This window comes from Gobius niger (genome assembly GCF_951799975.1).
Source record: "Gobius niger genome assembly, chromosome: 20".
Taxonomy (NCBI): domain Eukaryota; kingdom Metazoa; phylum Chordata; class Actinopteri; order Gobiiformes; family Gobiidae; genus Gobius; species Gobius niger.
Genome location: NC_136871.1, coordinates 24499212 through 24520250, shown reverse-complemented (window position 1 = coordinate 24520250; position 21039 = coordinate 24499212). Strand labels below are relative to the sequence as shown.

Here is a 21039-nt window from a genome sequence, read left to right as displayed (position 1 = left end):
TTCTCCCCCCTGTGCTTCACGGGGGGAGTGGGATGTAAATGAGCCCTATTGTCACGAGCAGCAGCAGAGAGAGGTGAGAATGGCCCAAATCTTTGGAGGGTTTTTTCTGCCCTTTGGGCTGTTGTTAAATTCAAATCGCTGCTACGTGTCCAAATGTTATCAGATTTCCATGTGTTACAAATTGTTGGAAAGCTTTGAGACCACACTTAAACAATCTGTGAAAAGCTCAAAATGCCCAAAACCGACCTGTGTCCCTGATTCCTGTGACTGGGCACATTTTAATTTAGTGGTTTCCTCTTCCACAGTTTGAAATGAAAGAATCAGGCCCTTATGCTCTGGCTTTTCTTAGCAGTGGGGCAGATGCAGATCTTCTAAATCCAAGTTAAGTGCTTGGACTTCGATACACTACTGATCCATCCATGATATTTACATGACAGAAAAACAACGTTAAAAAGTCTAGTAAAAGCAAATAAAAGGTACGTGAGAGTTGCTGAACTGCTGAGTGCAGAGGTCTTTATCTGATGCTGATATGAAATGTCACTGTGCTGTGGTTGGGTCTCGTCACACGACCACACTTCCTATTATGCAAGGGACTTGACTGCGATTTGGATCACATGATAACGTTTCTCAACGGTTTCATCTAATTTACTATCTATTTACTATCTATTTACTATTCAGAGCAAGTCTGCCAGCTTACTGGATATCAGTTTTAAAAATATTTTTGTGCGCCCTGATAGCCTAGTTGGTAAGACTGCGACGCACGCACTCCAGGCATGCCTTATGGGTCAGTGTTGTCGTGGAGACAGAGGTTGTGGGAGGAGTTGAGGTTGAGATATCCCATCTCTCCAGATCTGGCCAAACTAGAGCACTGGGACCAGGTCTCGGCGCTGTCCCGTGAACTGCAGGTCTGAGAGGCCACATCCGGCTGCAGCGAACTAAAAGAAGTGTTCAATTTCACGGATAAAAGAAAAACAACTAAAGGTGCATGCAGGTTAGATTCACAGGATTAATCCATTTCATTTTGAATTTGAATGGTGTTTAAAGTAGCACATCACATCACAAGAATCAGTGCACACAAAGTAGTCCCTTTATGCAAATATTCAGATCAAATCACTCTTGACACATGCTAAACCCATGATTATTGATGGATTGGACTTTAGTTTTGTTCCAGAAATTATGCCCTCAAAACCTTTTCAAAAGTGACCAACCTATTTATTCATTAAAAGATTTAACAGAAAGGGCGACTGTTTTGTGTTTTGACTTCCACATCAAGTAAGTAAACAGGATTTCACCTAAAAACGTTTGAGGTAAACAACCAGACGCCTAATGTAGGTGGTATGTAAGTGCCACGTGTATAAATTGCCCTTTTACCAAGACGTATTACTGAAAGGACAAGCACCTGCTCTGTGCAAACATTCTGTAATGTTTTTACTGTTGGCCCAAACAAATGGAAATGTGTCTCCGTCACGTCAGAACAAAACACTGCTAGCAATCGTAACAAAGGTTTCATTTATCTATCCCAAATGAATGCGTGTGGTGATGGAGATCACTAAATGACCGGCCAAGTCCCCAATGGTCTCCAAAAAATCTGGCCAAGTAAAAAATGTGATTGAATGTCATTGAAAAGTGAGACTTACCAAACTGTGTGTGCAGGAAGTTGCGCTAGAATCTGTCGAGGATCACAGTCTTTAAGCACCTGGGAAAATAAAGTTTTATTTTTCAATGGTTTTCTAATATTTGAGAAAACCTATTTATTTTTGCTACAAAGCAAATACATGTTTTATGATTTGTAGATTGCATGGTGAATTGTGTAATCCCTAAAGCTATAAAAGATTTTGCTACACAGCCAAAACATGGGCAGCCGCAGGGACAACAATATACAGTTTCTGCAGCCATCAGGGAAAAACCTGGGTGAGCGATTTTAAAAAGTCAAATTTAGGCTGGAAAATGAAAATAAATAATAATTAAAGCCGCAAGTTTAAGTGAGTGTGAACTGAATTCAAATTCTGAAACATTAAAGCAATACTAAGTAACTTGTTTACCTGAATAAATCCTTTCTGTAGTCCCTCTGGGGGTAATGTAAGTGTTAATGGGATGATTGGGGGGTCTTTCATCTCCCCCTAGTGTCTCTGGCAAGAAAACCACAAATGCAACTTTCCCTGCACCGAGGCGGAGACCCCAATAGACACTAATGGAATCACGAAGAAGAAGCTAACAGGCTAACGGGCAGAGCTATCTACGGGCTAGCGCCACTTAAACAGTATTTACAGCCAAGTTTGAGTGAAAAAATGATCTCCATTGTGTAATTGTGTGTACAATATCCCTCTCTCCCTTTGTCTTTTCTGTAATGTGTGGCCACACCCCCTCTGCTCTGCCCAATCCCGTCAGACCTGGGAAGCTCAGCAGGGAAGGGCCTGGCAGGACTTGGATGGGAAACCGTTTGGGAACACCAGGAAGCCTAGTGAATGTAGTGAGTGAGTGAGTGAATGGTGGTGGTCAGAGGGGCCGATGACGCAGACTTGTTGCCTCGCTTCCGTCAGTCTACCCCAGGGCAGCTGTGGCTACAATAGTAGGCTAGCTTACCACCACCGAGTATGGAGTGAACGAATAGTGTAAAGCGTCTTTGAGTGTCCAGAAAAGCACTATATAAAACCAATGCATTATTATTATTATTATTGTAATGAAAAACCCGCAACATGCTACGACCCCTGTAGTGGAGCTTATGGCCTCTCGGGGCATGAATTACTTAATTCTGCTTTAAATTGCAAATATCATCATAACAACGACCAGTAGAAAAGCAAGGCAACTTTATTTATACCGTATTTCATACACAAGGCAACTCAATAAGAAGGGTATATGTGTACCTCAGCTGCTCTCTGAGACCGGATGTTCTGTATTGAGCCCTTCATTGACAAAATCTGAGTCGACAAGTCCAGTATTTTGTTGTGAAGTTTCCTGTTCTCCATTTCCAGATCCTCTATCCTAAATTCAGCAAAAAACAAATGAACAAAAAGATGCTGTAAGTTTCAAATACAATAACCCTGAATATCATTAAGTCAATCCGCTTTTCTTTCTACCGTTGCAATTATTACGGTTTGAAAATATCAGCCTATACTCATTTACTCACAGTTTTTAATGTATGCGCTGTATATACAGACAAAATGCTAGTCACACGTCACCCCTGTTTAGACTAATCCTGACACTGGCACGAGCGGAGAGCCTGCCATCTTTGGTCACCGCCCGCTGTGAGCCCGGCTGAAGATCACGTCGAATCTGTTACCTGGATTGAAAGACAGTAATGCTGTTTGTTTTGCTGTGCAACTCTTCATTCAGCTGCTGCTGCAAGAGCCTTTTCCTTTCAACAAGTAATTTGTCATTTTCCATTGTTACAGTTGTTGTGAGTTCTTTTTCCTGTAAAGACAGAGTGAGAGCGTCGGCACATGAAAATACTGTTTCAGGCCAAATTTGAATGGCCACAATGACATATATGACAGGTTTTAATGCTTTTGAAAATATGACTTATTTAGAAGGATAACAGCAGTTGCAAGTTTACCAGTTGCATAACTATCATTTTATTTCAGCGAAGCAGTAATTTTAATGAAGAAATGTTGGGCAGAAAAGTTATTTTTATTTGAATTTTTAACCTGGAAGTGAGGAAGTGACATAGTTGAAGGTAATGATCCAGAGCAGTTTGACTCATTTATTTCCCATTGACTTAACATGGACGGCACGGCAACAGTTTAAAATTCTTTACATTCATCCATGTCACTTCCTGTCAATGTCCAATGAGGAAGTGAAACTATAAACATCACAAAAATGGCCAAAGCTGGGTACAATCTTTAGCAAAATCTGAACTATAATCTTGTTAACTATATTTCAGCAAAAAAAAGTGTCTAATGAGTCATATGCACTTTAACTTAAACTTCAACTTAAAGACCCTATACCTGATATTGTTCATTTCAAACAATGAAGGAGGAAGCCACTAAATTGAAATGTTAGTAGTACAAACAAATTACTAATCTTCCTAACATATTTGTGGCATCCAAATTCTTCACAGGGACATGTTTATGGGCACATTTCACAGCTTGCAGGGTCACTTTCAGAAGAATGCTAGAAAACTAGCCTGCAATTTCACAAAATTGATACAAATGCTTTATAATTAGATCTACAGTGTTTTCCCCACAAATGTCTGAGTTTACAATATACTCCAGGAAGACAAATTTCATTCCATAACTAGAAAAAACTAATTAGGTATAGCTCCTTTAATGTGTGTTTTTTTTTTAGATAGTGGGATCAGGGTTGAAATGTATTTGGACCTTCAGTATATAAAAAAAAAAAAAAACCTGAGTGTACATCTAATTTGATTGTAGTTTGCATTACTTTGATAGTTTGGCTCCGAAAATTAGAATGTTTGAAATGTGTTACAATTAACGGTTTAAAAATAAAGCTCACGCGATTTACAGATTGCAGTCTCCATTGAATCATTTTGTCCATCCATCCATCCATTTTCTTCCGCTTTATCCGGGGCTGGGTCGCGGAGGCAGCGGTCTCAGCAGAGACTCCTCCAGCTGTTCTGGGGGGACCTCAAGGCGACACCAGGCCAGCTCAGAGACATTGTCTCTCCAGCGTGTCCTGGGTCTTCCACGAGGCCTCCTCCCAATAGGACATGCTTGGAACACCAAAGGGCATCCGGAACAGATGTCCTAGCCACCTCAGCTGGCTCCTTTCGACGTGAAGGAGCAGCGACTCTACTCTGAGCTCCTCCCGAGTAACTGAGCTCCTCACCCGATCTCGAAGGGTGCGCCCAGCCACCCTACGAAGGAAACTCATTTCGGCCACTTGTATCCACAATCTTGTCCTTTTGGTCATTACCCAAATCTCATGACCATAGGTGAGGGTGGGAACGTAGATCGATCGGTAAATCGAGAGCTTTGCCCCCCGACTCAGCTCCCTCTTCACCACGACAGACCCATACAGCGACCGCATCACTGCTGACGCCGCACCGATCCGTCTGTCGATCTCACGCTCCATCCATCCCTCACTCGTGAACAAGACCCCGAGATACTTGAACTCCTCCACTTGAGGCAAGGACCGACCTGTAGAGGGGAAACCACCTTTTTCCGGTGGAGAACCATGGCCTCGGATTGGGAGGTGCTGGTCCTCCGCCCCAGAGCAGCTGAAGGTCTTGATTTGATTAAGCCAACAGAACAACATTGTCTGCAAACAGGTTCCTGAGGTTCCCAAACAGGACACCCTGTCTGTCCATAAAGGTAATGAACAGAACCGGGAACAGGTCTGACTCACTGCCGGCAATGCGAACCAAGCTCCTGCATTTTGTAGTCAGAACAAATTCACCTGGGTGTCCAAAGATTCAGGTGGGTGCTTGAGTCCCACAGCACCCACGGGATCAGCGCCTATGCCGCTCGGTGTCTTAGGTGCCAATATCAAAGCAAGGCTGTACCTTGGTTAATGCGTAGGAGCAGAGGAACAGCTCTCCCGCTAAATCCTCAATCTTCTCGTCTCTCCATTTGGTCTCATGCTCCAGTTTCTGTTTGGCCTGAACTAATCGGAGTTTGAGTCGCTCTTTCATCTCTTGGTATTTCCTACAGCACACAGAGTTTGTGAGTTTTTAGCAGTGGTGGCAGAAGTACCACTACGCACTGTTAATTTGAAAAAATAAGTGAAAACTAAAATTCTAGCTATGTTTGACTGTAAGTCATTTTTATAAATATAATGAGAGTAGAAAGAACAGATTTCCATCACGCCCCAACTACAAGTCTTGGTCAGATCAGGCAGATCAAGCAAACTAAACAAAGTCTGGCTTGGTTTATCCCCAGATTTGATAAAATCATCGGCATTACTCTTTCATGATACGGTTCGTTGTTACCTTCGTTCTTGGTTGAGGCATTTGAGAGTTTCACAAAGCTCTTTCTTGAGGAATTCACATTCATCATTGGTGGTGCAAAAAGAATCAGAATGTCCCTGCAAATAAATGCATTCTGTTTTCATATTAACATGTAGAAATGGCACATCATTTAACAATATCTAATAATAATAATAATGCATCGGTTTTATATAGCGCTTTTCTGGACACTCAAAGACGCTTTACATTGCATTATTCGTTCACTCCATACTTGGTGGTGGTAAGCTACTATTGTAGCCACAGCTGCCCTGGGGTAGACTGACGGAAGCGAGGCAACCAGTCTGCGCCATCGGCCCCTCCGACCACCACCAACCACTCACTCACTCTCTACATTCGCTAGGCTTCCTGGTGTTACTAAACGGTCTCCCATCCAAGTACCGACCAGGCCCTTCCCTGCTTAGCTTCCGAGGTCTGACGGGATTGGGCAGAGCAAAGGCGGTAATCTATTACCTTTTGTAGAAAAGGTTGATGGTTTTCTGGCAGCTTTAACAAGAGCAGATTTTCTACCAAAGAGACGTCTGGACCCCTGTGAACAAGGTTAGATACAATAATGTTGTGCAAGAATAAGGCAGTGATAATCTGTTAAAACACAGTTCATACTAAAACAAATGGAGCATAAAGGTCACTTAAGAAAATGCACAGACATTGGTTTGTATGACTTATTATTATTATGTGCTGCATGAGGGGGGTAAAAGCTGCTCAACATATGCTCAGCACTATGCCAGTCTCAGCATCATGAGTTTGACTCCTGGTGCACTGTCGAAACAAGCTGCTTGTCGACTGTAGCAACATTGTGTTGCTGCGCATGTGCAGAGCTATTGGGTCATGTTACATTGAGTCATCGATATAAGATATTTTCATACATGTACATGTAAGTCAGTGAGGTAGAAGATACACAAAACTATTTACCAGTCAAGATTAATTATGAAGCAGTACATACATACATTTTAATGAAAGTTTTTTTGTGTGATATTGATTGTGTATTATTACATTTTGACCAATGATGAGATGCAAAGTCTTCTGCCATTCTAAGTTCGTACTTACATTTCTCTCTTGTGGTTGATTTCCTTTTGTAAAGTTTCCAACTCCAGCTTCAGAGCGTCAATCTAAGAAGATGGTGAAGTACATTATTATAGTAACTGTGGGTTGTGAATGTTTTCCAGCTCTGTATTTTTATTTTTTTATGAGGCAGTCTGAAACTAAAATCATTTTAATTCCTTTTTTATAGCTACCTTAATAGTTTCCCTAAAACATAAAAGACAAAAAAACATTTAAAATGTCATTGTATTTAAAGTATTTAGAAATCCCACACAAACATTGCAGACCTATTTCATTGCTAATTCTATACTATTTGTTGCCCATAATACAGGATGTTAGCAAAGGCAGTGCTTCTTCTGTTCACACTTTCAATTACCACCACTCCACCAGGCCGAGATCAAGTCAGGGCCTAAAGTGAGCCACATTTAACTTGGGGAAACGAGTTGGCACAAGAATAAAGCTGTTCTTTGGATTTGTTCAATCAAGATTTCAGATTATTTTAGTTTCTTCTCTTTACTGTAAAGACCAGCCCACCTAACATCAAAAACAACAAAATGTCACGTACACAGGAAAACAAAAGTAAGGGTTCAAAACCACTGCAGAAATGAATGTTGGTTTTAACCTCTCACCTCAGAGTTTCTTTCCCACAGACGTTTTATCTGCGTTTCAATCTTATCTTGTAAATGTATGTGAACTTCATTAGATTGAATCGCTTCAGCTTCAAGAGCCTGACATAAACAATAAAACAGAACAATAAGGAAACATAATGCCACCTTTATTTTTCTTCCATGACTGAGCTCACCTTGTTCAGCGCTGTCGCCTCGTCCACTCTGCTCTGCTCTCCCTGTAAAGCAGACTGAAGCTTTCCCACCTCGGCCTGAAGGACTAGGATCTGTAGAATAGTTCAAACTAGTTAACATGTAAACAAACAAACATTGATAATGTTACATAAAACCGTTAACGATAGTGACCACAGTTCACACTGTTAACCTAGTGATCATTGCAGTACAAAAGCAGCGTGCGACATTTACCCTAACACTCAAAGTCACAAATACGGAATTTTCTGAATATTCTTTGACGTTAAAAGTATAAAACTCATACCTCTTCAAGCTCTGAGGACGGGTCCGTCTGAACCTGCACTGTCTGGAGCTGCTTCTGCTTTGTATTGAAGACAATATTTTATCATTTGATGGATATTTTAATTTTTGAACAGCACTTTCAGGTAAAATATCAAACTAAACTTTTAAATTTAACCCAATGTTTACCATAATGTTACTTGAAATTATTAAAACTGCAATTACATTTGATGGAGGAGGTCCGTAGTTTAAATGGTCGTTTTTGGGGTCTGGAAAGCTTTGGAACTATGGTATTACTTATAGTAATAGGAGAATGTTTTACCACCAGCGCCTCCTGCTGTTGAGACATCGTCTCAGCCTCAACTTTGCTCCTTAAACACTGAATCTCACAGTTCAAACTGTCGTTCAGCTCTTTGGCCTTTCTCAGACCCACCATCTCTACAAGAATGATACAATAAAAACAAGTATTCACATACATGACAAAGTATATAACTACAACCCAAGACATATAATCACCTCATACTATTAGACTATGACTCCATGCAAGAAACTACACCAGCATTAGCAGCTACACTGGAAGGGCATCTGACTTCATTCTTCTTGACTAGGTTCAGGACCACGCCTCAACCAATCACTCTTTACACACCAACCACACATGCACTCACCTAACCACTCTCTAATAACGGCCCATGAGCCATATATACCAAGCCTCGTCATGTCGACCCCTCCCTCCCTCCCTCCCTCCCTCCCAATCCCTCCATGTCTGTTTGATTTTTCAGCCCTGATTCTTCTGCTTCGAGGGGGGGTCCCGAAGAGCTGGGTTTATCTGAGACGGAGCCCCCACCCACAGTCTCGCCCCGGTTTCACCCCACACTACAACCTTGTGAATAAAATCTTCCTTGTACTTTGTTGTGGCGTGGTCCTTAAATCAGTCAAATCATTATGCCATTGTACTGTGTGGTGACCTCTAATGATTTACTGATGGAGGGGATATAACTTAATTACGCTGGATATAAACAAGCATAACACAATAAAAGTCACCATATTTCTTGACTTGTTCAACTTCCTGTCTCAGTTTCTCCACCTCATGTTTGGCTGCTTCCAGTTCAGGCTCTGCAATCACAGGTAAAACACAGTTTGCAAAAGACATCACTATTGCTAGAAAAACAAAAACAGTTAGTCTTCTATTTCCCTACACCGGGGGCCAAATTTGACCCCACATCATGGATCAAAACACCTGTTACTCTAAAAATGAGTGATTCACCGTAAGCTCTCTGGATCATATGTGCGGACTCCAGTTCCCCTGTCAAACGGCGGATTTCGTTGTGCGCCATAGCAAGGCGTTTGGATCCTTCCTCCAAATCCCGCTCAAGTCGATGGCACTCTTTTTGGACACTGCTTGCAAGCTCTGACACGTGTCTGGACTCAGCCTATCAAAAGACATCCACAAAGTTATTGTTTAAGAAATGAAAGTCATAGAAATGGCCAGTAGCTTAATTCAAATAAAACACACACACTGGCTGTGTTCGATTTAACTACTCCATTGTATGATCAATTGTTCATAAATTATACTTTGGTATCACATGAAAAAAAAGAAAGAAAAGAATCCTGACCAAAGAACCATGGCGCAAAGACAAGTTGTTTACTCGATAGATCTCTTTGAATACAAGGCATATTTCAATATATCTTTTCTAGATACAGTATCATGTTATACTTTATCATGTCTGGAATCTTCGGAGGGACCTAAGGCTCTGAAATGTAATCTAGAGCATATGTTGACAAACATATGGTTATTGAAAATACTTACAGGAATTAATAGAAATTTGCTCTGATTTTTGTGGAGTCCGAAGAGTTTTTTCCATGGGCTTTGGCTGTGGCGCAGCGCCCTCTTTTGGGGGTTCTAGGGAAAACAGGATCATCAGCAGTATAACCAGAGAACCAATCTGCTTTGACCTTATCCTGTGTTATACACAGTGTTGGGGAGAAGCTAAATACATGTATTTAGAATACGTATTTAGAATACTCATTTTGAGTCACTGTATTCTGGTAAAGTTACTCTTTAAGTTGAGAGCATAAAATACAGTTACTTTCCAAATATCAAGGGAATACATCCCAGTATCAATCTTTACATTTTAGTTCCATATGCACAACGTTATTAAGAAAGAACTTTTAATGTTTACCTGTTTTTTTTTAAAACACCTTAAAACACTGCACATGTGTGACATGATGCTGTATCTGCTGCTCCATTTGCCAAGAGAGTTTCTGAGTCCCTAATGAATGGTAATTGAGTTTATAACAGGTGGTCCAACAACCGTGGTCTTCATTTTTGTAATTAACACCATATTTATACATGAATATGATGACAATCAATGTGAAAGTATTCTAAAAGTATAAGTTATATATACGTTACAAAATACATTTTAAGGCAAGTATGCAGTATACAGTAACTACAATGTTAAAGTATTCTCCCCAACACTGGTTATACAATGGCTAAACCACGCCAATGCAAAGCCCACTTTAGATGCAGGGCTCCAGAGTGAGACCAATACAGATGCAAGTGCACCTGCAAATGTATTGGGTAAGACTACATTTTGTAGTTGCACCCAGTAGACCCAAAGATTTCATTTTGAGGAATTTTCCATACTCAAAAGTATAAACATTTTGCTTTTTGCTCGTCTGGAGACCTGAAACTGTTTATCTCTTGACCCCCACCTGAACCAAGCACATGTTCTCCAGTGTGGCTTTACCCAAATCTAAAAGCTTCTTGAAAAAAGTGTCAAAATAGCGACAAAAATTAGACGAAAATGAGGATGATAATGCAAAAATATGACAAAAGGGCAATGAAAAAGCAACAAAAGAGCAACAGAAAAGAGACAAAAACTCAAAACAAAAAAGTGATTAAAATGTAGCCAGAAAGTGACCAAAAAATGCAAAAAAACACAAAAGAGCAACAAAAAAGCAACCAAAGAGTAACAGAAAAGTGATGAAAAAGTGACAAAAATGTAACGAAACAGTGACAAGAAGCACTGAAAATGTGGCAACCACGCAAGGAAATTGATCAGTTTAGATGAGTTTTGTAGATTGGGGTAAAGCTGACCTGGAGAAAAGGTTCAAAAATCTTCGAAACCTACTCACTCACCTGTCCCATACAGACAGCCCCGTCTTGCACCCCTGTCCCGAGCTGGTCTCCATGTGCACTGTGACCCTCTGAGGTGTCCAGGAGCGAGGCTCTCTCCACCAGAAGGTAAGCCACCTGCTCACTGGGGCTGCTGTGGACTAACTCCGTGAGGCCCTGGTCATACAGCATCTTGGCCACTTCACTGACCTGAGCATCTGTGGGAAAATGACAAAACATTAGCAAATAAATAAAGTAGTGGAAGTTGTCTGTTATTCTGTTAATACCCCCGCCCTTGTTTATTGACTGGACTTGACCCACACAAATATCAACATTCACCTTGCTGTGACACCAGGCGCGCGAGTTGATCTCTGAGTTTGTCATTCTCATCTTGAATCTCTCGAGCCAAAACATCCTTGTGTCCAGTGAAGACCCGGATCTGCTCCAAGGACCTGCGAACCTTTGACAGAGCATGAATATGTATTAGCACTGTAAGATGATAGTTGTTATTATCAAAATTGCAATTATATTTTGTTTATCCCCAGAATAATTCAGCCTAGACCCAGAAGAGAAACAACTGGCTGTGCAAAAACCTCTACTATTTCGGCAGCATATTGGGTTCGCTGTGTGTCCAAAGTCTTGTTGAGGCTCGTGAGGTTTCTCTGACAGTGCTGCAGAGCTCTCCACAGAACACCCAGCTGTTCGTCTGTGGTGGCTCTCGTACCCAGGCCCTGTTCACCGAACCAGGAGGAAATCTGTGCCAACTCATCCTGGACAAAAAAATAAACAAAGAAGAAATATATCAAATCAGCACATCAGAGGCAAAGTTAAAGGGATATTTCAGGATTTTTGACATAGGCCCTCATTTCCTAGTTATCCAGAGTGTTGCTGATTTCTGGAGATTTTTTTTTTTTTTTGTAATTCATGCAGTTCTTATATTTGAAGAGTTTCGTGGCGCTAGGCTAGTGCAAGGCTAGCGCATTTCTATGGTATCAGCTAGCCTGCATTAAAAACAGTGTGACCCGCTCCACAGAGCAACTGAGGCAAATCACTTATAACGCCAGACTAACCATATAAATGTCTGTGTCCATAGAGTCATGTTTGGAATATAACTGACCTGCATCTAGGGCTGTGCAATTAATTGAAATTCGATTACGATTTCGATTACAATAGTAAACGATTACAAAATTAGCATAATCGCAAAAAATCACTTATAATTATTTATTTTTTCCCATTTTTATTTATTTATTTATTTATTTGTTTTCATTTTTTTTTTTTGCAAAGCAGACTTGCGTTATTTCACGGCGCTGGGATGATTTTCCCTTCGCTCTTCACGTGCCATGGCTCATGCTTTTGTCTGACATAAAAACAAACAGCGCTGTGTGATGATGTCATCAGGCCGCACTGCTCAGTTTGCTTGCGCAGGTGTGAGGGCTGGCCAGCAGGGGGCAGGTGTGAAACAGGGACCTCTCAATCATTTGTACTTTTATGACTGTCCAGAAAACATAAAATATCATCATAGTGTTTTGATTAATAAATAAAGATAGACTTTTTTTAAAGGCAACAAATAATCGTTTGAATAATCGTGATTTCAATTACGACAAAAATAATCGTGATTATTAATTTTTTCAATAAGCAGCCCTACCTGCATCACATGAATGATCGCATTGTGAGGGACTTTTTTCTAGCAGATCACTCCGCCGCTGCGTAGCTTATACAACCGCGAAGCTGATGCCGCTCAAATATAAGTTCTTTTAAATGATTCTATGGACACAGACATTTATATGGTTAGTCTGGTGTTAGAGGTGATTTGCCTCAGGTGCTCTGTGGAGCGGGTCACACTGTTTTTAATGCAGGCTAGCTGATACCATAGAAATGCACTAGCCTAGCGCCACGAAACTCTTCAAATACAAGAACTGCATGAATTACCAAAAAAAAAAAAACCTCCAGAAATCAGCAACACTCTGGACAACTAGGAAATGAGGCGCTATGTCAAAAATCATGAAATATCCCTTTAATAACTGGTCAAAATATTTAGAGGTTGCGAAACAAATAAAGGCTACATATCTCACTTTGCATGTAATGAGTCTATCATATAGTAGTTTCACAGTTTAAGTTGAATAACAGAAATAAATGCCCTTTTTCATGATATTCTAATTATATGACGAGCACCTGTATGTATATCTATGTATGTGTATGTATGTATGTATGTATGTATGTATGTATGTGTATGTATGAATTGAAGATCGCAAACTCCTGCATTTAAACAGAAGGTCCCTCTTTGAGCTTACTGTGACTTCGGGACAGTTTATTTTTGCTTTTCTGCCAGAAACAGCTGGAGCCACAGAAGCAGCTTATTGCGAAGCGAGCAGCCTCTCACTTTATAAACAATATCACGACAAATCGATTTAAACGTTTGCTGTTTTATGTCAGTTGTAAGATAGAAAGATGTTACGTTTGAAAACATCAGGACTGAATTGTTTTCGATCTACCTCGTTCATGTGTCCAGTCAGTCAGTCCAGCCTCACGCAGCGCTTCAACCTTCATGCGCGAACTTTGTCGTGAAACATCCGAAAATGATCACCTCCAAGTTACCGAAGCTACATCGGAGAAGTAATTTGCAGTTTTTGTCTCTGTAGGCTACGGTAAAATATCCACGGTGTTGAGAAATCCTGCAGTCGCTGAGAAAATCCCCAGTCCTGTGGTTCTGGGAGTGGTGAAGAGAGCACATCTGGATTCGTTTGGAAAGTAACGCGGCGACGACGACTCAAGTTTAAAGGAGTAATGGCGACTTAGCCTTTAGTTTGCCTTTAGCACGTCTGTTTTGTCTGATAATAATAAAAAAAATAATTTAAAAAAGGATTCGCCTAAAATTACAGGGCCGCTGCTAGGCTTTTGGGGGCCCTACGCAAAATGCAGTTTGAGGGAACTTGCACATTTCGGTCATTGATAAATAGGCCTACATTTGACGTAGACCTACACCTTTTAACAGAAAGAAAATATATTTTAATTGTCAAGGAACAACTTAGTTATGACAGGGCCAATAAATATGTAGTATTTTAATGTCTCCCGCACTTACAAGCAAGTAACTGTAACTTCAATGTATGTATGAGTATGTATGTATGTATGTATGTATGTATGTATGTATGTATGTATGTATGTATGTATGTATGTATGTATGTATGTATGTATGTATGTATGTATGTAGCAGCCTATGTTCTGTTATTTGTATTTGAATTGAGGAGACATTATTATAATGTCTCCCGCACTTACAGGCAAGTAACTGTAACTTCAAGGCGCTTTATTAACAAGCTTCCAAAAGTACGCTGAACACATAAATTACAGTAAGAATGAGCATCTCTGCTCTCTGAATGGTCCCTCTCTCCTCCGTTTCACAGTGTACAACAACATGCCCACAACGCCCCCTTGTAGCATAGCAGGTACATGATGGAGAGAAGGTAAGGGAGGTACTGCTCGTACTGCTCTGGAAAAATCAATGATCATAATTTGGTATAATGCTTTTATTATTGCTAAAATGATTGAAGACTTCATTAGAAAATATTTGTTTGTTTGTACAATTTATAAAAATCCGTCAATCAATAGACTAATAAAAGTGACATTTCAGCATAGCAACAGAAGCTAAATGAGTGTCAACTGTGAGTGGTTATTATTAGTTTTGGCAGTCCTGATTATGAATATTAAAGATTTTGTTTAGAATGTATTTTATTGATAATCTTCAGACCAGAGTGGCATTAAATAGCTTGTTGAGAAAAGGCATATGATAAAGTACATTTGTGAGGTGGGTCTATAAGTTGCCTATACACATTCTGCCACTTCAACAAACGTTTATTTCACTTAGTTATTTGCTCTTTTATCCCGCATTGTTATTTTATTAATAGAGCTTAGTCTTGTGGTCTTAGATCGTGGTGCTAATAGTAGCAGTAGTAGTAGTCCATATGTGGCATCTTAATCATATGTGGGCTCCAACTAATGTTCACTTGTTCTTATTGTTTAGTCTTGTGTGGTCTGAGATTTCCTCCTCTCTTTTATTTAAGTGGTCACTAATCTATTTCCTGTATTTCACTTCACCGGACTCGCTGTACTCCGGTGGTCCAAATACCAGGCTGATAGACGATGAACGGCTCAGGGCATTGACATAGAGCTCAGTGTTTTTCTCATATTGAACTCATAGCTCATTGTATTTTGATGTAGTGTTTAACAATGCTGAATTGCAGGTTAAACCACTTGTTATTTAAGGAAAAGTCAGGCTGATTACTTTTACTTCAACCTGATCTTCATGCAATAAGTTGAGCACATGTTACTTGTCTCACAGATGGACTTGCACACGCAGTTGTAATAAGAGGCATATATTTGGTCAGCCCAGAGGAATGCCTGTGTTAGTTTTGATTTGGTGCAGGCCTCCGATCTTCAGGGGGAGGGCGGGAGAGCCGGAGCGGAGGAAGTGGGTGTCGTGAACTCCTCCTACATTATATCTGACTGCACATTCCTGCTCTATACCCTCCTTTTCTTAACAGTTTCTTCAAGATTTAGGACCAAAACGTGCTGCGAGGGGACGCCGGAGGGAGGACAAAAAACAGGACCGAGTATAGGAGAGACTTTGGAATAAGGGTAAGAGAACTTGCAAAATTAAATCAACTTTTTTAATTGAGCATCAATAAGTGTCCAGACATTCTACTGCATAATACAAACAAAATAGCAAAGACATGTATGGATGTTGAGTTGTAGCAGCAATGGTTGTCCATAATGTCCAACAGAGACGGAGCAATGAATCGCGCCTTAGAAAGCAAATGTCCAAATTAGTTGTCAATTTTTCCAAAATACTTTCTTAGATTTTCTGGGAAAGTATCTTTAAACCCTACATTTAGTATATCTGAGGAACAACACTGCAATTTGTACCCAATTGCAGAGGGTTTCTCACATGCCAGCGAATGTGCTTCAGAAGGGGCAATATTTTCCTTAATTACCATACAAATCTTTAGCCATCTTAGAGAGACTTGTCCCCCCCCATCCTCTGACTTGGAAAAATGTGTCCTTCGACTCCCCTGCCCCAGTGTGCGTTATGGGCAGAGCACTGGAGTATTTGCTCTTTCCAACAAAACCGTTTGAAATCGAGTGCACTTGGATATCAAATTCACTGCACACTGTGTATCGTTTTTGTGGGTCCTACAATCAATTACAGCCACCAGACGTTTTTAGTTGTTGCTTTTTTTTTTGCCGTATTCCCGGAGGGCCGACTTGTTTGGGTTTTGATCTATGAGCAGCGATGGCTTGTTCTGATTTTGAGAGACATAGCGATTGTCGACAAAGTTTTCTCATGAATTTTGCCTGAGACATGTAGAGTATTTGGCATCCACAATTACAGTATATTTTATTTGTGCTTACCTTTTCATCGGAGTGTACAAAAGGAGATTCTTCAATAAAACGTTCTGTTTGGCTTGTAAATACTGTATTAACTCAAGTTTTTATGATAATTCATAAATGGCATGAGATAGAAAACATTTTGGACAAAAGTATAAATCTAAAAAACTATGCCAGTCCAAGAGTGATGGTAAATATTGTACAGAGCCTAACTCAAAACTGGAGTGTGAAGTCTTATGGAGGTCAGTTGGTTTTCCTTTTACTTTTGATCATTAAACTAATCAGACTACATGCTTTGCTGCAGAAGGGCATGACGGTGGTGTTTTTGTGATATTTATTTGCTTCAACAGGACAGCACTGACCTGACCTCAGGCAGCCATGGTCCTCCTCCTCATCTCCATCACTGTGCTTCATCTCTCCGCACTGGCCATGCTTCTCATTTCCACTCTGGAAAAGGTGAACCACACACAATATTAAGATGGATAACTGCAGAGTTTATCAAGGTCAACATTAATATCTTTTTAAGGCCTGGTGGATTTGGGACGACTCGGAAATCTCAGATCTTTGGTACAACTGCTTCCAAGACAACGTTACCAAAACCTGGCTGTGTGCTGCCACCAATGAGAATGGTAATGTGTTTTTAAATCAAGTCCAAGTGTGGGTTAGGGAGCTTGCATGCTAAAAACAATACAATGAAATCCTGCAGGTTTTTATAAAGTTTGATTGATAGAGGCAATTTCCCCCGTGATTTGCCATTTGAACCATTCCAATATTCAAATGGCAATATATGGCTTGTTTTTGAAACATTACTTATAAAGAAAGATGTTACAGACATTTTCGCCAAAATAGACACAAGAAGTGATTTCCTGTTTTGATATTCAGCACACTAAAATAAAAGCATGATCTTATTCATTAGTTCAGCAGTTCATTAGTTCAACTTTATGTCTGCCTAACTATTAACACACATGCTATATTTAACGTTATTTAATCATATTCTTGTAATGTTGCAAGTACCTGCTGAACTAATCAATGAGACGAGCTATGTGCTTTTATTTTGGTGTGCTGGATTGAAACAGGAAGTCAGTTCTTGGGCGGCGTTGTTAGGATTTGAAGTTATGCACAGAGTCAATTAGGGTTGGGAAGGCTTTGAAAATTCCCAAATTTCCAGAAAACTGATGGAACTTTCCCTTAGAACTCAGATTTTGGGGAATTATGGTTTTTCAGGTGAATATACAATGAGGAAACGATACTGCAGGGGTCCCCAACTAAATCAGCTCGAGGTCCGCAAACCTTTCTTTCGTAACTTTTGACATATGTCCAGGGTCTGGACATATGACGTCATTGGTCTTGAAAATGTTATTGGTCTTGAAAATGTTAAAACATGAGCGCAGGTTGTCTGTTTACATAACAGAGCTGATCACTGAATCAAAAATGTTGACATCTATATTCTATCTATCTTTATTTCAATGTTATTCAAATTGTTTAGATTATTAAGTATATTGAGAGAATGAAAAGGGTCCAGACTAAAGCCTCTTGAGGTCCGGATCTGGGCCCAGGTCCGCCAGTTTGGGACCCCTGTGATACTGCATATGAAATGCAAGAAGTGAAATGAATGCCTTGTCCAAGTCTACAGACCCAAAACTAAAACTAGTCATGCACAAAATCTTATCTCTCAGTAAATAACCAGCCTTCATTTGTGTTAATTTCCCATATATTTCCGTTAATTCCCATGACAAATTTCTAACTTTGAAATTTTGCAACCTTAGTCAAAATACACTACTCCAAACCATGGCATAACATGTATTTATCAAAGTAAATAATAGACTATCTGGCTTAGCGGATTATATAGCATTAGGCAGAGTGAAATGTTCCCCTAAAGAGAGAAGTAGAGAACAATCTATTTAATCCCTGTTTTAGCTCTTAGGCTCTTCAGTCTTCAGTGCTGGTCATTTACATATTTATGCTTTAATGACATCTATAAATATATATATAGTGTGTTTTAACTCACCTGAACATTGCCCATTCCATGCGATTCCATATATTTTGCAATATCATTATCATAACATTCAGCACCATTATTCTCACATAGGCCACTTATTCCTGATATTGTATTGGCCTATTGACAGGAAACATGACTCACTTTTATTTTGTCTACTCTGTCTTTCGCCCCCGCCCCTCATCTGCACCCTGTCCCCTCACGCCTCTCAGATTGGCTCCAGTCGGTGCAGGCGCTCATGGTGCTCTCTGTGGTCTTCTCCTCCATCTCCTTCCTTGTGTTTCTGGGGCAGCTCTTTGCCATGTCCAAAGGAGGGCTCTTCTACTTCACCGGGTTTTGCCAGGCCTTTGCAGGTGATTGTCACGGCGCTGTAGTGGGTACACAGTTTATTCATACCCAGCTGCTTTCTTCCCTCATGTTGTTGTGTTGAAAGTTGACACTGAAATATATCACAGAACAAACAACTGTGATTGACAGCAATGGAAGAGGTCAGCAGTTCCAGTTCCATTGTCACTATACAGTTCTGAGTTCTTTCGCCAACTTTGAATTTGCTTCACCACAGTGACGTTTCAGGAGTATGCGCTTCTTCCTTTGTCTGAAGAAGGGCATTCTTCTTTGCTATATTTTTTTTCGTATTTTCGCATTACTTTTAAAAAAATTTGAGTATTCGTGTTGCATAATCAGTCACCATTAGTCAAGAAACATATCCTACTGTCAGTGTGCGACTGCTGAAATAAGGAAGGAAGTGATGCAGCTTAAAGCAGTACTAAGTAACTCGTGCCCCGAGCGGCCAAAAGCATAACCATAGCATGTTGCGTTTTACTTACTTATTAATTGTCCGTGAGAGTAAATCCTACACTGACAGAAAAGACAAAGGGAGAGAGGGAAATTGTTCATCCAATTACACAATGGAGATCTTTTTTTTAACTCAAACTTTGCTGTAAATACTGTTTAAAGTGGTGCTAGCCCGCAGTTAGCTTTGCCCGTTAGCTTCTTCTCCGTGATTCCATTAGTGTGTATTGGGGCCTCCGACCCGATGGCAGTCGAGTTGCAATTGTGGCTTTCTGGCCAGGGACACCAGGGGGAGATGAAAGACCCTCCAGTCATCCCATTAACACTTGTATTGCCCCCAGAGGGACTACGGAAAGGATTTATTATGGTTAACAAGTTACTTAGTATTGCTTTAAGTTAAGTTTGAAAAGGCAAACAAAACAAAACGAAATCAAAACAACAGATTGCTGGTCACTATACTATATAAAGTACTTTTGCAAATCAGACTTTAGCACACTAAAGTAAATATAAATAGAGGGGTGTTTCCTGAAGCCACGGTAATATAAACTGAAATATTGTTTTCGATTCAAGCTTAGATAGAACCAAAAAAATGTTATTGTCTTTTTTTCCCCACCAAGACTTGATTAAGCTCATGTAGATTCTGAAGACTTAACCTAAGTATATCACCAAGTCCAAGATATTTGCTATTGACATCTTTTGACCACTAGGTGTCGTTGTTGACTTAGCACAACAGGTCTATGCTATTGTGTATTCTCAATAGTCAGCTCATAGTGGTCATTTTTAGATTTCTAAATACTTTGTGTCTGTTTCTTTTCATTTTGACAGGTTTTACAGATTTTGCCGCCTGCCTCATCTTCACTTTCCACAGAAAGGAGATTTTAGCCGACACCAGAGATCTAAGCAAGGGTCGTTTCGGATACTGTTTTATTCTGGCCTGGGTCTGTGTGCCTCTGCTGTTACTGAGCGGGGTCATGTATGTGCATCTACGCAAGAAGCAATGAAACATCAAATCGAGAAATAAAAAAGGAGAAAATAATTAAAGTTACATTAAAGCTACCTGCAACAGTCACAAAATACCTCTCAATGGATTCTTAGGTAAGACTTTATTTTACATTACCCTTGATACATTGTACCTGCCACATTTAGTGCAATGCAATGTGTTATATGACTACAAGTTATCACATAGCATATTACATTGTACTAAATTTAGTATAGGTACAATGTATCAAGGTAGTGTAAAACAAAGTGTTATCGATATTGTTATAAAAAGCTTTCAATTACTGCTCTTGCCCCGATTTTTAATGACTTCGGCTGAATGTTTATAGCTTTAATGTTGTTGGCATGTTGTTTCTTATTGTATTTGTGTCATGTATTGTTTTGCTTCTAACTCAGATGACAGTTTATAAACAAAACACCATTAAAATGTTGACATAGCCTGTTGGTTATAAAGCCATGTCTTCACTCATATTTATTTATCATATTTATTAGTCAGGCTACTGTAGTGACTAGACTTAACGTGTGCCAATCTTTAGTGAGAAGGCTTGAAGCGCTGTGTCCTGTGGAGGTTTTAATTGTGTCTCACCCCTTTATTAGAGTTGGTTGGAAGCTTAATGCGACTCTGTCTCTCAAAAAAAAACATGTTTTCGAGGCTATAATTGTGAAGAATAATTCAATTTGCTGTCAAAACTACCATCTGATACGTGCAAATTCAACAAGATAC

The 21039-nt window shown here is 40.0% G+C and overlaps 2 protein-coding genes across 2 annotated transcripts; one reads left to right on the top strand and one right to left on the bottom strand.

Moving 5' to 3' along the window:
* Positions 1-717: 717 nt before the first annotated feature.
* On the bottom strand, positions 718-13781 carry LOC306980237 (uncharacterized protein). The gene is made up of 19 exons (XM_079579521.1): positions 13645-13781; positions 11746-11922; positions 11492-11612; positions 11177-11370; positions 9845-9937; positions 9302-9467; positions 9079-9150; positions 8360-8475; positions 8063-8119; positions 7764-7853; positions 7591-7689; positions 6968-7029; positions 6374-6449; positions 5888-5982; positions 5462-5603; positions 3281-3411; positions 2865-2982; positions 1638-1696; positions 718-935 (listed from the first exon to the last, which is right to left on the bottom strand). The coding sequence occupies exons 1-19, from the start codon at positions 13651-13653 to the stop codon at positions 779-781; spliced, it is 2034 nt and encodes a 677-aa protein (XP_079435647.1). The 5' UTR covers positions 13654-13781; the 3' UTR covers positions 718-778.
* On the top strand, positions 13693-20476 carry emp3a (epithelial membrane protein 3a (MAM blood group)). Its single transcript, XM_079579532.1, has 6 exons — positions 13693-13765; positions 15688-15781; positions 16882-16987; positions 17058-17160; positions 18740-18880; positions 20145-20476. Exons 3-6 carry the CDS (start codon positions 16910-16912, stop codon positions 20318-20320), a joined length of 498 nt encoding a protein of 165 aa, XP_079435658.1. The 5' UTR covers positions 13693-13765; positions 15688-15781; positions 16882-16909; the 3' UTR covers positions 20321-20476.
* Positions 20477-21039: the final 563 nt, after the last annotated feature.

Excerpts from the sequence above, each read along its gene's own strand:
- LOC306980237 (XM_079579521.1), bottom strand. Across the intron at positions 9,151-9,301 it reads TATGATCCAGAGAGCTTACG|AGCCTGAACTGGAAGCAGCC; the intron begins GTGAATCACTCA and ends CTGTGATTGCAG. Across the intron at positions 7,854-8,062 it reads CGTCCTCAGAGCTTGAAGAG|ATCCTAGTCCTTCAGGCCGA; the intron begins GTATGAGTTTTA and ends ACTATTCTACAG.
- emp3a (XM_079579532.1), top strand. The coding sequence starts at position 16,910 with ATGGTCCTCCTCCTCATCTCCATCACTGTGCTTCATCTCTCCGCACTG. Across the intron at positions 16,988-17,057 it reads TCATTTCCACTCTGGAAAAG|GCCTGGTGGATTTGGGACGA; the intron begins GTGAACCACACA and ends TATCTTTTTAAG. Across the intron at positions 18,881-20,144 it reads GTTTTGCCAGGCCTTTGCAG|GTTTTACAGATTTTGCCGCC; the intron begins GTGATTGTCACG and ends TCATTTTGACAG.